This window comes from Bombus vosnesenskii, unplaced genomic scaffold, assembly GCF_011952255.1.
Source record: "Bombus vosnesenskii isolate JDL3184/JDL3185 unplaced genomic scaffold, Bvos_JDL3184-5_v1.1 scf7180000013295, whole genome shotgun sequence".
Taxonomy (NCBI): domain Eukaryota; kingdom Metazoa; phylum Arthropoda; class Insecta; order Hymenoptera; family Apidae; genus Bombus; species Bombus vosnesenskii.
In genome coordinates, this window is record NW_022882946.1 from 6,246,784 (window position 1) to 6,266,038 (window position 19,255).

Here is a 19,255-nt window from a genome sequence, read left to right on the forward strand (position 1 = left end):
GAGACACATATCGTTGGTTGCATCCGGTCTCGAGATTCGATTCACGCGAGTCGAGAATGTGCTCTCGTAGCCTCGAATGTGAATTTAATAAAGAGAATAAATCATTTTAATGTAACGCGGCGGCACGACGCTACGGAACGAAGGGGTGACGAGGCTAAGGGGGTAGAGAAATTCAACGTTAGAGCGGGGAAAAGATAGAGCGAAAGAGAGAAAGAGACAGAATCAGGGAGAAAAAACCGGTATTTTTGCGTCGAGCACGGAGGGGTGCATTTCGTTGCGATTATAAAAGCTGGGCAACCCCCGGTGTGTCTAGACGACGTGGCCTCCTATCAAAAACAGACCACCGAACTGAAAAGGCTGAAAGGGCAAGGAACTCTTCACAATGCCAAGAAATTAAAGTTTCTCTGTATATCCACCTATATTCGTCCTATGGCTCTCCCCTTCCTTCTTTTTTTTTATCCGTTTCCTATCCTCTTCGTCCGATGTCTACGTCGTACCGGTACAGGGAGAAAAGAAAAAAAGAAAGGAAAAAGAAAAGAGAGAAAGAGATCACTTTGCCGATAAACGCAAACACAGAATGGGGAGCAACGTACGCGCCAGTTAAATAGACTGCTCTCTTTCTTCGCGGCAAATGTTTCGCAAGGATTCGCTGAACTCTTGTACCTGTTGGAGTTCGATCGATCTCGTTGCGTCTATGGTTATGATCGGCCATCCTGTATATACCTTCTACGAGAAGCTTTAGACAAGCTGTAAATCGTTTGGAAACGTTGCATTCATTTCTACGAGTTTAATCCTCGATTAGTATCGGATGGTAAGTTACCTATACGAGTTTGGGTTAAGTCAATTAATTTCAGTCTACTTTATTTAATTCCTGTTTTATGTTTTACGTGATAGAGGTCAATAGTATCTACATATAAGTACCGTATGTAACGTACCATAATGCAGAATAGAAGAAAATGAAAATCGAATACTCCGAAATTAATTAACCTAACTCGATTCAGACATAAATTATTTGTGCAGTCACTTATGATCTAAAGATACCGGTTAAAAGTGAAAAAAAAAAAAAATTTCAATGAGATCGCAAAGTACACTTTCCATCAATTCGACCGTTACACGTTACTTATGTACTAAAATTCAAAGGTGTTTCGTAGTTAGTAAATAATCTCGAAGCAACTCGTAAACGCGATGATGTATCATAGCAGGAATGAAAAGAGGGATTCATTGATACCCGAGAAACGTCCGACTCGCTAGCTGTCACAGCCAGTCACCGAATCATTTGCATAATCGCGACTGATTACTATCGCTCGTCGTGGTTCCCGTACGTAGTCATCGCCATATGTCAGACTTTGAAAAATTCGGCGAACGTGTTTCGTTCGATCGTGTAAGAACGATGCACGTCGAACGCCGGGAACCATTGTTATCGACGCTCGGAAATAAGTCAAGGCACCGACGAAAGACAAGATAGACCTGACATGCTATGCTTTTTCATGTCCTACGATTTGGGGGGTTAGGTGGTGACTCCCTTACCCTTTTCGTGCAACATGCGACATTATCGATTCAATATAGAATAAAAGAAGAACGCTAGTAGTGGTAACAATTAAAACTAAATTTTCCTATGAAATTACAGATACGTATATAATTCTATGATATAGATCATTGGATGTAAATATGATTTCGACGAATTCCATTATAATTAATAGTCTATTCGAACACCTTTTTTTTTATTGAACCGCAGATGAATAATAAAATGAAAATGATGAAAATAAATGAATCGAATAATAACAACTTGAAATGATCGTTACATTTTACTGCGTTTCGTGCTACTGTTAAATATGTTTAGTTAAGAAAAAAACCATCCATAGAAAGGAGAAAATATTGATATGATGAATATATAAGATAAAGTTCTAAACGTTACTCTGAGTTACAATCTCTGTGAGATCAGAGCGTATGTTCAATATTAATACATTTAAACCAGAAGATACTATATAGAAACAAGGTAGAAATTTGTCTGATACAGGTAACCTGCCACAGCCAGCTGTTATCAATTGCGGGACAGATCTCCCTTTAAGAATGTAACAAATGAAAATCTTTTCCTAACTATTGATTTTATCGTCTTCGACGTTTGAGTTGAACATAATTACTATGTTCGCCGTAGTAAATTGTAGAGGGCGTAAGAAATACTGATTTTTTTCGAGGTCGGTATTTCAGAGCATGAGATGCGGAATCCCATAAGATGTCATGTCTATTCTTTCCTTCGTCGATGGTCAAAGTTAATCCGACGTCATTCAGGGAAAACAGTTTTCGAGGAAACGTGAATCGGAAAAAATTGACTAAAACGAGGTGGGCGACACGCGAAAGTCATACAAAAATTCTACGTGCGCTAAGTTGATGATCGAACGAACGCTCAAGTCGGAAGTATGAATCAGGAAGCGGTGTGTCACGTGCTAATGTTGCACGTCACCAAATAGGATACACGAGTCATGAATCGCAAAGGATTACTCACGTAAAAAAACTTGTGCGAGGTTAAATCGATAAACACTTACTATAACGATTTCTCAGGATCCTAGATGAATCGTTAAATGATCCCCGAATATGAATCATTATATGAATGAAATAAGACGAATTATTTAATTAGGTTCGTGACTAACACCGCGAGATCGAGGAGAAAAAATCGAACAAATATCATGAATCGTTCAAATTGATAGAATAGTTCATTGATAGGAATTCGTGTGACAGTCTCATGATCGATGCGATCTCGGATCGGGTCGTTGCCTCGAGGATCGAAGGGCACAGCCTTAAATATTTTTCTATCTAGTCGCGCTTGGAAATATAAGCGAGCCAAGCTGATAAACGACCTCTGGAATGTTTGATAAAGTCGATTAGAACCAACTACGAGTTAGTCAGCAGCAACAGTTGGTGAGAATGGTTGTATGCATGGGAACGAGGAGGAAAAAGAAAGAAAGGTGGATGCCCTATATGTATACGTAGAGCGCCGACATTATCGGCCCAGAGGGTCCAGCAGACTCCGATAAGGATTTACGCATCGTACGCTTCGTAACATATCTAAAATCTACGCACGACGTGTATCGTCGATAAATCGATTATTGATCGAGCCTGCAAAACGCTATAAATTTCGATTATATATTTCGATCATGTGCTTACAATTAAAAGTTTGAAAATCCTACACGAAAAGTTCTATTGAAAGTTAATAATGTGGTTCGGTTTTGTATGCGACAGATGGCACTAGTAAATACATGGAAGTCGAAAGATCAGTAACCCCGATAGGCGAATAACCGCGCATTAACTCTGTTTACTTGAACCCTCCAGGATACTTTTATTCCATTCAATTTAATCGGTTTTCAAAAAAACCATTAGATGAATACAAAAGAAATTACACGTATCGATATCATAGGCATAAAACTACAAAACTGTGACGTTATAAAAAATTTTAATTTATTTTTAACCCATATCGATGTACCTAAATAAACATATTTTTTTATTACAGACATTAACGATGTAAAGAATCGCATCATTTCGGGCATTCTTATATCTATTCATAAAGTACAATCAAAATAAACCCTGTTAGGAATTGGTAGGACAATGTGTGTACTCATTAACTGTCGTAGCATGTCGTCAGTTGAGAGTAACGATCGCAATATATAAAAATTGGAGAAACGGTGAAAAATGTATGATGTTTCGAGCGGATCGTGAAAGGAGCGAAAATGAATAGGAACAATACATGAGGACGCAAAGCGACCGCGTGCCCTTTTTCTGTTTTCTTCTTTTTTCAGCCTGCGGTCGAGGTAAACACAGCGCGGCACGTTTCGTGGCGCCCCCTAACCGATAAAACGCCATCGAGGCACTCTCATGACTTGGTCGCGCATGTGAGAATCACGGCGTGACATACGGGTTACAGTCGTAACTGAAACGTGACACCCGTTCAAAGGTGTCTGAATCGTGTTGTTATGCGTGGTAATGAAGTTTTCAAGCCCGGTCAACCCGAAAATTATGCAAGATAAAATGTACTTAGACGGGCATGGATTTACGACCACGCCACCGCCATGCACGCCAGACACTGGCATGCTTCGATGGTGGGGCCACCGTGCCGAATACTCGACCCTTTCCGCGAACATTTACGATCATCAAAAATGTATTTCCGTGTCAGTACTCACCTTCGTCAGAATCGTCCAGGTTCTCTTTCTGGATGTAGGATATATCTGAAACCCACAAACACCACGGGTTAGCTGAAAATCCCTCGTATTTTTGGGCAGCTTCGTTCGATCCACAGGCACTCACTCACCCGCCATCTTGTAACAAACTGCAACGCGTCCCCGTGGCCACGCGCTTAACTATTCCAAATCGAGAGATCGTTTCTTGACATTCTTCGTGGACATATCGATATTGCCAATTTTAATTCTGATTTCAACGGTTCTTTCAATTTGAAAAATTGCTATAACATCTTATTTAAAAGTAGTTACTTCGAAGTGTTGAATGAAGAATCAAATCGATGGCAAATCTTCGGCGTTCGGCGATATTGCCAAGTAATTAACTTGATATTTATTACAATCTACAAATTTTAAGTAGGATATTCATATATGTAAAGACATGTGTATATACAGCGTGATATGTAAACTTTTATTTCCAAAATTTTTAATTTCTTTTATGATATTAACCGAAAATTGCACAATTATATTGATTATTATATGAATAATTATTGCAAAGCAATGATTGCAGTTAATAAATAAAAAATATATAAAAGAGACACGTCACTTATATATATTTAAAATACAAATGACAGTGAATTATCTTAAACAATAGGGAAGATGATGAATAAAAATCGGCAGAACTTATAGAAAACTTTTGCAAAATTATACATATGATAACATTTTATATCTTCACAAGAATATAATATAAGCTTATGCAATATATATAATATGTTCTTTCCATATATGCTACAAGATAATATTTTACATTTTTTTAAAATCAATCTTACATTACAGCGCAAATTCAGTTACTTGCTTGTCAGTTTTGACAAGTAATAGATGATGCAGACTTTCATAATATAACACAAGAGAACTTTATGTTCATAGACAAAATAGTGTCTACATATTTGTGAACCAGTCACAAACATTAAATTGGAAATGTACAACATTGGTAGCAATTCAGATGTAAATTGCAAATTTCATCTCTTTTTCTAATGTGTATAGAGTAAAAAAAATATTTAAATTTTTATCTCGCTATTTTACTGTAAACATCTAATTAGACGTAAGATGTTCTTAGGTAAAACCTAGGGAAAGTAATTTGCACAGCCGGTAGATATAAAATGATATTCTTCTGTAACTTGAATTTGTAATATGATAATTTGTATGTTATATCTACATATATGAATGTAACATTCAGAATGACATATCTTAGAGGAGCGATATATTTAAATACAATTTTTCTTTCTGTGATTGATTTGTAGTCCTTCTCTTGATTTAAAATACTGTATTGTAAGAAAAGAAATGTATAAAACATTATAACTATATTTAATATATGATACACATGACATGCAGTTGTGGTTACCTCGCGGCAGTTCCTGAGAATCATACAATATGAGAAAGATAGTGGAAGAGTATTAAAAAATGCCGGTACGCTCATGTGGTGTCATGTGTTATCGGTGACTACTTCTTCAATTGTAGCTCTGCACATTGGACACTCTATCAGTTGATTCGAACACGTTTGGCAGAATCCTCTGAAATAGTATTCGTTTTTACGTTTCATGTTAATATCATGAAAAAAGGATTAAGATACGTGAAAGAATTATATAGGACACCTGTGATTGCAAGGTAGCAATCTTACTGAAGCTCTTTGGTCAAAACACAATGTACATGAATCCTCTCTAACACTAAGTTTCCTCAATTGATCTAGATATATGTGTCTAGGAAGCACAACCTTATCTTCAGGCTTCAAAGTAGCGTGGTCGTTAAATTTCTGATATTCGCGATCAGTAGGAGGATATTTAAAGGGCACATTCCCAAAATTAAAAAGACATTGTTGGAACGACATAAAACTGGCTGCTGCAAAAAATCCTGACCTAAAATATTTAGAATGATCATTAATAAGAATGTTTTATTCAGATGAGAGAGAGAGAATACATACCGTACTGTTTTGAAAACTTGAACAGACGGTCTTAGTCGCACACCATTTATAGAAAATATTATTTCTAATTTGTTCAAGTCCAATAAACAACCTAAAATGTCACCAGCTTTCCAACAAGGTCTATCAGGATATCTTTCACAGTCTGCGTTATACCAAATTAATCGGCGACAACCATCGTAAGACACAGAATATTCGTCATCACCTATACCATAGCCTTCCTACAATAATAAAATAAAATAAAATAAAATAAAATATGCAAAAATAATCTATACATCGTAATCGTCCATGTTACGATAAGGATGTAAAAACTTGCGTGATTTAAAAACGTGCTATCTTTTGTAGCCCATCCAATTTGCATTACACCTGTAGTTATAACAAGTGTTTCATAGTACCAGATTCCTGAGTCTACTTGAAATGTACATCTCACACTTTCAAATGAATATGCATCACACCGAGCCTAAAAATACAATAAAAAGAATAACAGGAAGCCTTACGATATGTAAATATTACCCAATATATTATATTTCCAAAACTTACTTCCAAACCGTTAGGCGATATTTTCAGGTACTCGCTTACATCCTTTGTGTTTAACATTACGTTGATACCAGTTGTATCCACTGAATCGTGAGAATACTTTCTACCTTCCATAACAACTAGAATAATGAAAATATATGGAAATATATAAAAATATATAAAAAATAGAATAATGAAAATTCCATTGCCATTCATGTGTATCACGTATGCTTTAATATTTTATATTACACACTTTAATACTTACGTAAATTGTCCAAACACCATCGCGCACAAAAACCTACTTGACGACGTATATAATGAGTTTCTGTTGCCCATTTTTCCAATTCTAGCAATGGATTTGGCTTTTCTGCCATTAAACGTTTCTTTATAGTTATTTTATTCTCACCTAGTGAAGTAAAAACATTACGATTTATTAAATGTAAGTTAATAAAAATATCGCTATTTGTACAAATTACTGGAATTAATACTCACTAGTTTGGGCAAATTTTTCCAAGGCTATTAATGCATATAACACTACATAAGGATCAATATCTTCTTTCTAAAATAACATACAAATCATGAATGAAATTTTTCAAACAAATTATATGCATATAATTAATTATACTTACAATGTTTGAAATAAGATAATCCAAAGTTTCATCAGATAATATAGCAATGCTACTTGGGCCAGCTAACTTTTCTGCTATACAACCCAATACCACGCAGATGTTACGTTGTTGAGTTGCACTAGTCTGTACATTTCCAAATTTTTGAGATAATTGAAACATGTGTGACAACCGTAGAACCAATTCCTAAAAAGTTAGAAGACCTATAGCACAGGTTATACATCACATATAGCACATTATACATCAACAAGTAACATATAAAAGTAAAATTATACCTTTGATGGTAATGGACAATCATCCAATAGAAGTGTGATAACTGAAGGACCTAATGGATTATGCATAGGAATAACGTTAACCATTGAACTTACAACTTGTATCCATCCATCTTCTTTATCAGCAATAGCATGTAATTTTGACATTGCAGGTGGTGGCTCTTGTTCACTGAATATGCATAAAAATAAATTAATTATTAATTAATAAATCTAATAACAGCCTTATACTTACATATAAGCTATAATACTCATTAGAGTATAATTACATAAGGTAACTTACTTTATAGTATGTAACACTTACTTATCAACAAGGAAACCAATTACTCCAAGAGTTTCAAGTACCAATTTATCAATGTTAGCTGAAGTTGGAAATTTAAAAGTTGTAGTGCTCATATCACCAGATGCAACTGTGCCAACACTTGATTCTGGTAATATGGTATTTTCAGTCTCCGCATGATTTTGTCTATTATATGTTTCAAGTTCTTCTGGTGTATCTTTACAAAGGCAATTACCCATTCCCACACGTTTATAATGATACTTTTAAAGATATTCTATCACATGTATTTTCTAAGTAATATTTACACAATCAAGTGACCTGTGTACTATTAACTGCTGTATCCAATGTAACTAAAAGTAATTCTTTTCTAAAATAACAATATTTATAACATATGTTTACAGATGTGTAAACATTAAATTTTTTTACAAATACAAAGCTTTGTCATGATACATACTAAAAATATATCACATGAATCACGTTCCTTCATTACAATTAACTAAAATTTTTGTTTACTTTCTTGTAGTTTTTTCTTGTCATTTTTTTAAATATACAGATAAATGCAGTTCCAATCAAGATATGTAACAAGCAAAAATCAGTCTACAATCATAGTTATATATTTGCTAAAACAATCTGCCTATAAATAAAAAAATATTAACGATAATTTTCCAAATAATTTATCGAGTTATATGTGTAAATATTACATACGTGCTTGAGGGCTGTCATTTGGTTATGTTGTTATCGGAATAGAAAGAAGTTATACAATTCTTCAGCAATTTTCCTTGATTATCCGTTTATAAAATAATTTATAAAATCACATTCATCTTGCTTCTTTTCCAATAAAATATAGATTTATACGTAATTGCACTCTAAATCGTGTCCGTTAGGTTATGTCCTCAATAATCTTCAAAACAGTATTCTCAGCATAACAGGATACGCATACTACACTATACTTTACGTGAGGTGATCAATTCTAAATCACATATGAGATAAGACTTCTACGTCAGTATATCTTTTTAACGCTTACTTAATTAAGTTTACGTACGATAAAACATTTATCTATATGTTAATTATTTTCTTATAATGAAAAAATATATGAACATGGAAATTCTTATATAATACAATTTTATGCAACACAAAATTTTGGATGTAACATATACAACATTAACTAAATAACATATACATTTTATAAATATATAATATTCCAGAATTAATGTTAACAACAACTTATATATAGATTTTTCATATATAACGACATGCCTTTTATAACGAAATTTTTTTTAATAACGAAATCAAATTTAATAATTATACTCTTATTCGTATAACCGAAAGTCATATTATTTCATAAAATAAAATTTTTAAGTAGAAAGTCGTTATCTTTTAAAGACACTCCTTATTTCACAAAGTCATATAAACAACAAATATAAATACAAATACAAATATAAACAATGAATATATAAAAGTTGTGGCATGTATTGTTTTATGTTTACATATAATACAGTTGTGTGAAGTTCGTTATATTTGTAAATATCCTAAGAACTGTAGAATTCAGCCAATAAACCGCTTTATAAAACTACAGTTATGAAAGGAAGGTTATTTGAAAAGTAGCCGCCATATCGACTGGTAATCTGCTTTAAAGTGATAATATATATCGAAGAGTCGAAGTCGCAAAGCAGTCGCGGTCCGTCTGGTACTTTTAAGACGAATTTCTTAACATACATCAGAAGCGAATCTTTCGCCGTTTTCGAATATTACAAAAATAATATGCCGTTAAATTATTTAATATATGTGAATTTAAAATCGTAGGTCAAATAAATAAATACTTTGTTAGAAATCGTCGAATGGCCTTTTTTATAAATCGTGCGATGCGATCACATGGGAAAGGCGAGAGAATGTCAACGATCAATAGTATTACGAAAATGAATTGGTGATTTGGACGTTGAAAATTTTGTGTACAACATGGTGTCCGGGGATCACGAAAGATTGCTGCCTGAACCGGAGAATTACGTGAAATGTTTTTATGATTTGTTCAAAAGTATTGCTGAAGCACAGAGGTGCGAATTGCGTATAACCTCCTTTCACCTTTGTTTACTTGACGCTTTTGGCGGTGACTTCATCTGTCATTTATCAAACTCAATAATTCCAACAAAATTTCTGATAATTCTATTCCTGTTGTCTTTAAATATGTCATACAATGTTATCGCACTACGAAATTATATCATGATTTTCGTAGATGTTTAAAATAACCTAAAATTGTTTGTTTATTAAAGCTGTATGTTAGGTTATCAGTTTGACAGTTCTCAGATGAAGTAAATGACTTAATTTATAAATTAATTTGTGATTGGTATTTTGAATTATTTATCCATTGTTAATTATCTATCTAATCTAACATGATAATATGCAAAAACATATACTTATAGTCATTCATTAAAAAGAATAAACATATAATATATTTTCTTGTTTGTTTTTACAATACTTAATACTTTATAAATGCAAATGCTTTCCCTATAAAAAACTGTTAATAATATATTATTTATAAAGCGTTTTATGTACTACATCATATATTTTATTTTTTAGAAATAAGGAAGAATGGAAAAAATGTAAAAAAAATAAATCTGTACGTAAAAGGGATAAAAAGAAGGTATTATTAACTTTCTCTTATGTTTGTATTTTCTTTTTTTTCCTTTTGTAACAAGTTACTTGTACCTTCAATGTTTACAGATTGACTTAAGTGGTGATTTAAATTACAATAATCCACCAGAAATAGAATTATCCTGCAATGCTTCTGCATTTGCTGTATTTGCTAGCGTCAGGAGTGCTATTTTGGAGAGGCATACTAAAACAAATGAAGTTTGTAGCGTATCAAATTATAATCGTCCACCCTCGCCAGAATATTGTGAAACTACTGATACTGAGAGTGATGATGAGGAAAGAATATCAATACAGAGCTTACCAAAGGTAACCATCAGAGTTATAGATTATGTACATTGGAAGAATTATATATGAGTTCAAATATGTTTAGATTGTAGGTATTGGTTTACGAAGTGTTTTTACATTGATGAGAGAAAGTAGAACAATTGAACCTGCTTTGTGTACAAAAGCACTGTCAGCATTGTTGGATGTATTACAAGGACAACTTCCTGAAGGCCTTAAATCCGAACCAGATGATGTTATTGGTAATATACAAAAGTCAACATTTACACATACAAATTTATTGCTTCATAGTGAACTTCATATTAAATTTTTTTTCATAGATCCACTTTTTGATCTATTATTGGATCTTGCAACTTCACACGGCCCAGAATCAGCAGCTGCCAATGATGGCAGTCATTTGACCGCAGTCGCTTGTGCATGTTTATTGAGTCTTGTGGTTGTTAGAGGAGATACTGGTCGTTTATTGGCAGCAATAGCAGCTTTACTCATGTGTCCAAGAGCATTAGCAGTTCAAAATATTCAAGTAAATACTTTTCCAAATTCGTAATACTACAGAATATTTTTCTAAATTTTTAGAGATTATAATTTATATGTTGTAGATGCCATGTGTATTAACATCCTTGCAAAGAAGTGTACAAGCTGTTTTACTTGGAAAACTTGTACGGCCAGACTGGATTACATATGGAGTTCCTAAGTGTGCTGAGATTTATACTTCTACGCTTAAGTTACCAAATGAGATAAATAATATAATACTAAATGGACGAAGTTTTGTGAGCGATGGAAAGTACCTGTATCTGCATACATGTAGAGGATTATTGAAGATTGGTAGTGGTCATGGAGGAACTATTTGGGGTCATACATATGTTCATAAAGCAGACTTTTATCCAACAGAAACGGGTTGGCTTGGTTATGCCAATGTTAGTTTAATTAAGTATTAATTTTTTATGCATAATTATATCTATAAAAAATATTCTTCTAACAATTAATTTATTTTAGAACACGCTGTATTTTAAATATACACCGAGAAAACAGAGCGAGTTATTAATTATTGATGCAGAAACTCTTTCAGTTACGGAGATTGCTGTTTTAGAGGGTCGTGATTGGTCATCCTCTGTTATGTTTTCTGATGGTGAATGTTTAGGAATGATAACTGCTGGAAAAGATGTTAGTTTCTGCTTTTGAATTAGTGTTTCTAAAATGTATATTAACTAAAAAAGAATATAAATTTTATGTTTTACGTTTTAACAGGATGGTTTTGTAGTCAGAACAATAAATACATTAAGTAATCCAGTAACAGTCGCATCAGAATTGCCGTTAAAATTGGCAAGGAAATGTGTAGATGTTTTTGGATACGCTGCTTTTGATGAAGAACAAACCACTCATACATTAAATCCAGGCTGTGATGATGAAATAGCTACTGTTACTGCAGGAAAAGAATTTGCATTACTAAAAACTGTATCTGGAAAAGTAAGCAATATGATGTTTTTTAATATGTCAAAAATTATATAGAGACGTGAAATATACATCTTATATTGCATATTAAAGGTTCTATATAGTGGAAAAGGAACTTCCCTTGGTATGAAAAGTAATACAAGGCCTAACAGATGGATAGAACTAACACTTGTAAGGGGACAGAGGTTTGTAAATTTTGCAGCTGGTCATGATGGTCAACATGTGGTGATGGTTATGGAAGATGGTTCAGTTTTATTTGCTGGGACTGCTAGGCGCGGAGAAGACGGTGATAATAGTAAATATATTATTAGTTTATGACGTGAAATTGATAATATGCTTTGGCATATATTTTCATATATCTTTTATTTTTAGACAAAGTTAGACGACAACCTAAGCCAGTTAAACCAAAAAAGATATCAAAAGTAGAAGGACAGTTTATTGTGGATGCAGCCTGTAATAATGGATCAACTGCATTAGTTACAAGGGAGGGTTCCTTGCTGATGTTTGGCAAAGATACATTGCATAGTGATCCGGCTTCAGGAATAGTTACTGATCTCAGAGATGTTTGTGTTGTTCGTGTTTCATTAGGCAAAGCTCACGCTGCAGCATTAACTAACAAAGGACATTTGTACACATTTGGAATTAACAATAAAGGACAATGTGGTAGAGATTTTAATACAGTTCATAGTTCTATAAATAAAGATGTCTCCTCAGTTGCTGTAGAAATAGGTACAGCAGAGGATGAACTTTTAGTAACTGAAGAGGGTAATTATATGTAACTGTTATAGAATTATTAAGAAGTTATATAATATATATATATATACAACGTAGAAATTATATATTTCTAATGTTCCTTAATAACATATAAAAGGAAATTAATACTCTCATATCTGTTTAGATGCTGCTATGGAACCTACTGAAGACTGGGAAGAAACAAAAGGAATGTGTCCACCAGGATTACATCAATGGAGGCATCGTGTTTGCATGGTTTGCACAGTATGCCGAGAATGCACTGGCTACAGTATATCATGTTTAAGCAGTATACGTCCAGATCGAAATCCAGGCCAGTACGTATAGTAAATTATACATATAGTATAAGAAATTAAAGTTTATATTTTCAGGGAATGTGGATGTGGTGAAGGGGATAGTGGATGCGCGGAATGTGGATGCTGTCGCACTTGTGCAAGGAAAGGTTGTACCAATGGTAAAAATTTGATCTGAAATTAATAAACTAATATTAATCAAACATTTTAAAAAATTATTTATATCACATTGTAGGTAGATCAGATTCAAATTTTAGAGAATATTTACAAAGATGCTTAGGAGAAATAAAGCAAAAACAGAGAACGAAAGCAGGCCCGAGTACTGCGAAGTATGGATTGAAGATAAAAGGTCCGAATAATGAAAGATGTCTGTATAAAATAGATGTAGTGGATATATTTTAAAATTAAGTAGAATTATTATGGTTAATATAACAATAAATTTTATGCAAAGTAGCTGGGCCAAGTGTGATTCAAAAAATTGCTGAAAAAGTGGCATTAGGATTAGGTACTAATTTAACAAATGAGGAAGGTATTAGCGGAAGTGACATTGAACGCGGTGATGCTACAAGAATTGCTAGTATATCACCAGCTAGAGTTCCTATACCTAGTGAGAGTCCTGTGGTTCAAGTATCATGTGGCTTACATCATACAGGTAATGCTTAAAAATGTATATTAAGTTCTTTCAGTAAATTTATAGAATGAAGTTTAACCATTATATTGTGTTACATACAGTGGTACTCTTACAAAATGGAGAAGTTTATACATTTGGTAGTAACATATATGGTCAGTTAGGTGTAGGAGATTTGGTAGCACATGCTGGTCCAGTTCATGTTAAGCTACCAGGAATTGCAACACAAGTTGCTGCTGGTAGCAATCACACCGTTGTACTTACATCAAAGGGGGAAGTGTTTACATTTGGAGCTTATCAAGTTTGTATTGAGAACCATGTTATTCATGATAACAAAAAAAGCAGTGCAATATACATATATATTTTTTTTTACATAGAAAGGACAACTGGGCATAAATTGGTGGAATGGACAAAATGAACTCTCAAATTCTCCTCCGCAAGTTAGCCGTCGTTCTGATAGAACACAGCCCCGACATTGTTATCCTAATGTAGTTCCAAATATTGGTCCACAATGGGGTAGAAGAGCAACATGGATTGGTGCAAGTGGAGATCAAACTTATGTCAAAATTGATGAAATAAATTCTATTAGTTTAACAAGGAGTACTGTTATGGCAAATAAAAATTGCATAAGTATGTCCTCTTTCGTAAATTATATTTCCATCATTATTACATTGCCAAATGCATCTAATTATAAAAACTTGTTTCAGTTTTAATTCCACATCAAACTGATCATGCAAATTCTTTCAAATGTTTAGTTATAAGCAAAAGAGATGGTACTTGTAACAGTTACAGTGGACCAGATCAAGTTGATTTCAATAATTGTGCGACGTGTTTAGATCCTTTGTATAATGTGATTTGGACTTTTAATCCTATAAATAGTGAAATAAGTTTATATAATATTATATCAACAGAAGCTAGAACAATTCCTGGATTGGAAGAATCCATTTTGAATCCAGGTTTAGCATTACCGGTAGTTTCAAACTGTTTTGTAACACGTTCTCAGGCTGCAATGCATTTATTGGGTTGTTTGGATACTCTTACACAAGCACAAGATGAAAATTTGTCTATAGTAGAAGAAGATGAATGTAACCAATCAGCATACGGAAAACCGTGTAGTCGTGAAGATTTTGTTACAGTTAATAGATTTGAAAGTGAGTATAAAAAAGATGAAAAAAGATAAATATTTTTTAATATTTATTTAGTATATATCCTGGGCATCTTTAGGCCATGGTGGTGGTTGGGGGTATTCTGCACATTCCATCGAGGCTATTAGATTTATGTCTGACACTGATATCATGTTAGGAGGATACGGATTGTTTGGAGGTCGAGGAGAATATATGGCAAAAATAAAAGTACTAATATTATAGTCTCTTAATACATTATGAGATATTATGCCAAGAGTTATATTAAAAATCATTTTAGATCTTTGATATTGGATTGGATGGAGGAGATCAAGAAAATGATGGCGAGCTTCTGGCAGAATCTGAGGAAATACCATACGAATGTGGACCGAGACAGAAATATTCTATTTTATTTTATGAACCAGTTCCTGTAATAGCAAATAGATGGTACGTTGCGTGGGCTAAAATTAGCGGCCCTTCTAGCGATTGTGGTTCTGGTGGTCAAGGAATGGTCACAACAGAAGATCAGTTAGTAAAAACAAACTTTTTACTCCAAAGAATGTAAATTTATGATGAATATTACGTTTTTTAATTGTTTCTTCCACTAGAGTTATGTTTTATTTTAAATCTTCGAAGAGATCCAATAATGGATCCGATGTAAATGCCGGTCAAATTCCACAATTATTGTATCGAATTGTTACACCCGATAATCCAACTTCTAATAGGCAAAGAGATCGAATTGAACCCGTTTATATCTTAAAAAGAGATTTCAGCAGAACAGTCACTAAAGTACGTATCTAGTTCTAATATTAAATGCAGAGTAATGTAAATAAAGGTGTTCCTTTTTTAGGAATGTTTCCAATCATTAATATCTCTCCTTCAATGGAGCTGGAATACATTAAAAGCAACATTAAATGATAGCGTGGCTCATGCCACTTCATTTCACGCGCTCCTTGAAGTGGAACGTTTAGTTTACATTAGTAAAGCTAGTTTACGGTTACTTAGAACCTACACCAATGAGATTTATCCTAATCAAGGTATGTAGTGAATTTTATATCAAATTCTTAAGTATTATTTTTAAATAATGTTAATGACTTGTAGTGGGAAAGAAAACTCCAGCTGAATCAGTACGACTAGCAGAATGTATTGGTGAAGTACGTGCATTGTTACATCAAATTTTATCCGATACTGTACCATTAAATACGAAAAGCAAAGGAAAGACGCGACTAAGCAAAAGTAAGTTTACGTGCAATAGAATTTTTTATTTTAAATATTGTTTTTCATTTTTATAATGAAATAATTTGTATAGGTTCTAGTGCCATAAATAGTAAGATGACAAATAGTATATTAGACGAATGTCACAGAACATTCGTAGCCTGTTATCATGCATTTTATCCGACAGCGTCTTTGAAGTGGACATCTTTATGCGACCTACTATCAGAAATTGACAGAGTATGTATACATTTCGCAATTTTATGAATTAAAGGGTATTTATTATATAATTTACGGTATTTTACAGGAGGAAGGGCAATCCACAAAAGATCGATTGTTATCGGCTGTTTTAGCAGCACTGTGCAATCCTATTATTCGTCTTCGATGTACATTCCCAATTCTAAGTAACATCATGGATAGCAGTGATAGTATAAAACGGCAACTTAGTCTATCCGACAATATGAGCTTACTAATGATAAATTCGATCGAAAGTCATCAATACCCAATTTTAGTCGAACAAATTACTTATAAATCTCAAGTGGAAAATTCTGGCAAAGAAACTTTAAACTGGTCATTTCGTGATGTTCTTGATAGACTGTTAGATTTGACTCTAATTCCTGTGAAAAAAAGTCTTTGTAGAAAAAAGACACAATCACTGCCAGGACTGGTACTTCATTGTTGCTATTTGTTAGCGCGAGTGATTGCTGAATTAGCGGCACAATCTTGTGGGAACGAGGATGAACTTCAAGCAGCCTGCGGCAGACTTATATATACTACACCTTCAAGATTTACCCGAGTAAATCAAACAAGATCGTGGAATACCGGTAATGGCTCTCCAGATGCAATTTGTTTTTCAGTTGACAGACCTGGTATCGTTATCGCTGGAGTGGGTATTTATGGAGGTATTGGAATGTATGACTATGAATTAGAACTACTTGATGATGTGAGTATTATCTTAAACTCTCGTATAAAACTAATTGTTTTATTGTCGTAAACATTATCGTACCGTACATGTTGTAGCAAAATAACACAGGCAATGATCCATCTCACACTCAACGTTGGAGTAGTTTGGATTTTACACGAGGATCTTTTGGACCAGATGATTCTGTTAATGATATAGTAGAGTTAAAATTTGATAAACCTGTACCCATTAAGGAAAATGTAAAGTACGCTATTAGACTGAGGAATCGTGGAGGTCGTACAAGTAATGGCGATGCTGGTTTAAGCGTCGTTAAAGGACCTGATGGAACTACGTTTACCTTCACAGCTTGCTCCTTAAGCTTCAATGGTATATTGTTATACGTAAAACATATTGTGTTTCTTTAAATAGGAATAATAACATATATTATCTTTGTAGGTACAACACAGACCAGAGGTCAAATACCGCACATACTTTATCATTCAAATCCCCAAGACTCTGACGGTCAGCATACAAGTAAAGCAATGGCTGAGGCACAAGCAAGGAAATGTGCTCTTGCTATGACAGCTACGATTATTCAAAGATCAAACGAAATTTTTACGTTAGCGAGGGAAAGGGCGGAAGAAATGGTAGCTACTGAAGTTCTTGGAAATGCGACATTTGTGACAACTCTTCTACCATTGGTTATGGCACATATAAGTCCTCTGATTACATCGGACCCTAGGGTAAGACTAACAGTCTTGTATTTTTTTTTAATTATTATTATTTTCCGTTCCAGTTTTAACAAATTATTTTTTTTATAGAGTGGTGTACAAATTCTTACTTTAATTCAAGAAATGTTACCCCATGTTGCGGCACTTAACTTGCTGTCTGCAATGGGATCGTCTGAAATATCCCAAGAAAGTGAAGCTCAATCTCATGTTCCCACACCCATTACTTCTAGTCATCATTATACTTGGCTGGAAAGCGATCATCCTTATAAACCTGCTACCGTGTCTCACTATAAAGTCACCTTCCCAGAAACGGTCAAGTGGTTAACCATTGAATTCACACCGGAATGTGGCACAGCTCAACCAGAAGATTATTTACAATTGTATATTCCAAACATAATCTCTCCTTCTCTTATGGGGTAAGCATAATTAATTCATATCGTCCACAAGTTTCACAGCGAAAAACAATTACGTAATATCATCTATTTTGTGGATATATATATATTTTTAGGATAGGCACATCAACAGAAGATGTACCCCTACATTGGCCTGTATTGCATAAATTGAGTAATGTACCAAGTCAATGGCCTCAAAACGCGATCGTATTACCAGGTAAGCGATCGTTTTGCAGAATAATTTCAGTTGCATGCTTAATCGATATCAATCGATTTATTTATTATTTCAGGAAATGAAGTTATGTTTTCGTTGGAAACCGCTTCTGATTACATGAGGAACGACAGAGCAATTACATACGGATTCAAATGTCTGGTTATTGGATACGACTGGATAACATCGGGAAATGGTTTGAAAAACTTGGAAATTGAATTATCATTTCTTGGTGGTGCCTGTGCCGCGAGTCTCATGAAGAGAAATCTTCTGTTACCGCCCGTGTCTCGTATGTATTACTTATCTTAATCGTAATAATATTTCTTTCATATAATTCAGAGAATTAACGTTTCTTTCCGTCATACATACGTAGTTTGAAGTATACAATCGTATTTGACAATTGTTTCGTTACTTAATGAATTTGACTGTACCTTTTCAGACGAAGAAGTGGAAGAGGATTTGGAACTCATGCAAGAAACTGCAAAGAGGATTTTCTCCGTACATTCAACGTTACTTGGACGAGGATTCGCTCTAGCTTCACCTCCTACGGTCTCCCAGGCGCTCGACGGTGTGCTTCCATTCAGGTAAGTGCTGAATCATAACGCTTCATTTTATGCAACCAGTCGCTAAAGAACTGACGTTAAAAAGGAGTAATGCATTTATTGGTAACATAATGTCGTTCACATAATACTATCAAGTAAAACGAGTAAAGGTGATACGAATAAAATCCTTCGTTGTTAATATAATAGAAAATGTTTGTCTATCGTGTTACTTCCTTTTCCGTGTCAGTTCTATCGAAACGTT

The 19,255-nt window shown here is 34.0% G+C and overlaps 4 protein-coding genes across 11 annotated transcripts in view; 2 read left to right on the plus strand and 2 right to left on the minus strand.

Moving 5' to 3' along the window:
* The window catches only part of LOC117233164 (serine/threonine-protein phosphatase 4 regulatory subunit 1-like), a 148,444-nt gene extending 144,111 nt beyond the window's left edge, over nt 1-4,333 (minus strand). The window contains exon 1 of the mRNA XM_033493194.1: nt 4,173-4,333. The gene's annotated coding sequence lies outside the window, so the exon portion shown is untranslated. The remainder of the gene's footprint in view (nt 1-4,172) is intronic.
* Nucleotides 4,334-5,329: 996 nt separating this feature from the next.
* On the minus strand, nt 5,330-8,870 carry LOC117233168 (RING finger and SPRY domain-containing protein 1-like). 2 transcript variants are annotated; one of them, XR_004493273.1, is made up of 13 exons: nt 8,535-8,870; nt 8,284-8,463; nt 7,854-8,179; nt 7,556-7,721; nt 7,284-7,466; nt 7,147-7,213; nt 6,920-7,060; nt 6,679-6,794; nt 6,455-6,598; nt 6,142-6,359; nt 5,816-6,076; nt 5,566-5,734; nt 5,330-5,485 (listed from the first exon to the last, which is right to left on the minus strand). XR_004493273.1 is itself a non-coding variant. In XM_033493205.1 (12 exons), the coding sequence occupies exons 3-12, from the start codon at nt 8,066-8,068 to the stop codon at nt 5,647-5,649; spliced, it is 1,599 nt and encodes a 532-aa protein (XP_033349096.1). In that variant the 5' UTR covers nt 8,069-8,179; nt 8,284-8,463; nt 8,535-8,870; the 3' UTR covers nt 5,351-5,646. The 2 variants fall into 2 exon arrangements, 1 of the variants encoding a protein (XP_033349096.1); XM_033493205.1 differs by having other exon boundaries at nt 5,351-5,734.
* Nucleotides 8,871-9,427: 557 nt separating this feature from the next.
* LOC117233228 (E3 ubiquitin-protein ligase MYCBP2-like) lies at nt 9,428-13,012 on the plus strand. The gene is made up of 10 exons (XM_033493348.1): nt 9,428-9,880; nt 10,404-10,467; nt 10,548-10,784; nt 10,849-11,002; nt 11,081-11,283; nt 11,360-11,677; nt 11,757-11,924; nt 12,009-12,227; nt 12,306-12,507; nt 12,585-13,012. Exons 1-10 carry the CDS (start codon nt 9,786-9,788, stop codon nt 12,989-12,991), a joined length of 2,067 nt encoding a protein of 688 aa, XP_033349239.1. The 5' UTR covers nt 9,428-9,785; the 3' UTR covers nt 12,992-13,012.
* Nucleotides 13,013-13,116: 104 nt separating this feature from the next.
* LOC117233223 (E3 ubiquitin-protein ligase MYCBP2-like) overlaps nt 13,117-19,255 on the plus strand; it is a 257,237-nt gene continuing 251,098 nt past the window's right edge. For all 7 annotated transcript variants that reach the window (XM_033493332.1, XM_033493334.1, XM_033493336.1 and 4 more), the window contains exons 1-20: nt 13,117-13,279; nt 13,334-13,416; nt 13,491-13,622; nt 13,710-13,907; nt 13,988-14,184; nt 14,261-14,513; nt 14,591-15,034; nt 15,108-15,235; nt 15,306-15,532; nt 15,613-15,793; nt 15,855-16,041; nt 16,106-16,240; nt 16,314-16,456; nt 16,524-17,159; nt 17,237-17,504; nt 17,574-17,860; nt 17,939-18,264; nt 18,357-18,457; nt 18,531-18,740; nt 18,891-19,035. In XM_033493332.1, the coding sequence (XP_033349223.1) occupies nt 13,119-13,279; nt 13,334-13,416; nt 13,491-13,622; nt 13,710-13,907; nt 13,988-14,184; nt 14,261-14,513; nt 14,591-15,034; nt 15,108-15,235; nt 15,306-15,532; nt 15,613-15,793; nt 15,855-16,041; nt 16,106-16,240; nt 16,314-16,456; nt 16,524-17,159; nt 17,237-17,504; nt 17,574-17,860; nt 17,939-18,264; nt 18,357-18,457; nt 18,531-18,740; nt 18,891-19,035 (4,442 nt within the window). In that variant the 5' untranslated portion in view covers nt 13,117-13,118. The remainder of the gene's footprint in view (nt 13,280-13,333; nt 13,417-13,490; nt 13,623-13,709; nt 13,908-13,987; nt 14,185-14,260; nt 14,514-14,590; nt 15,035-15,107; nt 15,236-15,305; nt 15,533-15,612; nt 15,794-15,854; nt 16,042-16,105; nt 16,241-16,313; nt 16,457-16,523; nt 17,160-17,236; nt 17,505-17,573; nt 17,861-17,938; nt 18,265-18,356; nt 18,458-18,530; nt 18,741-18,890; nt 19,036-19,255) is intronic.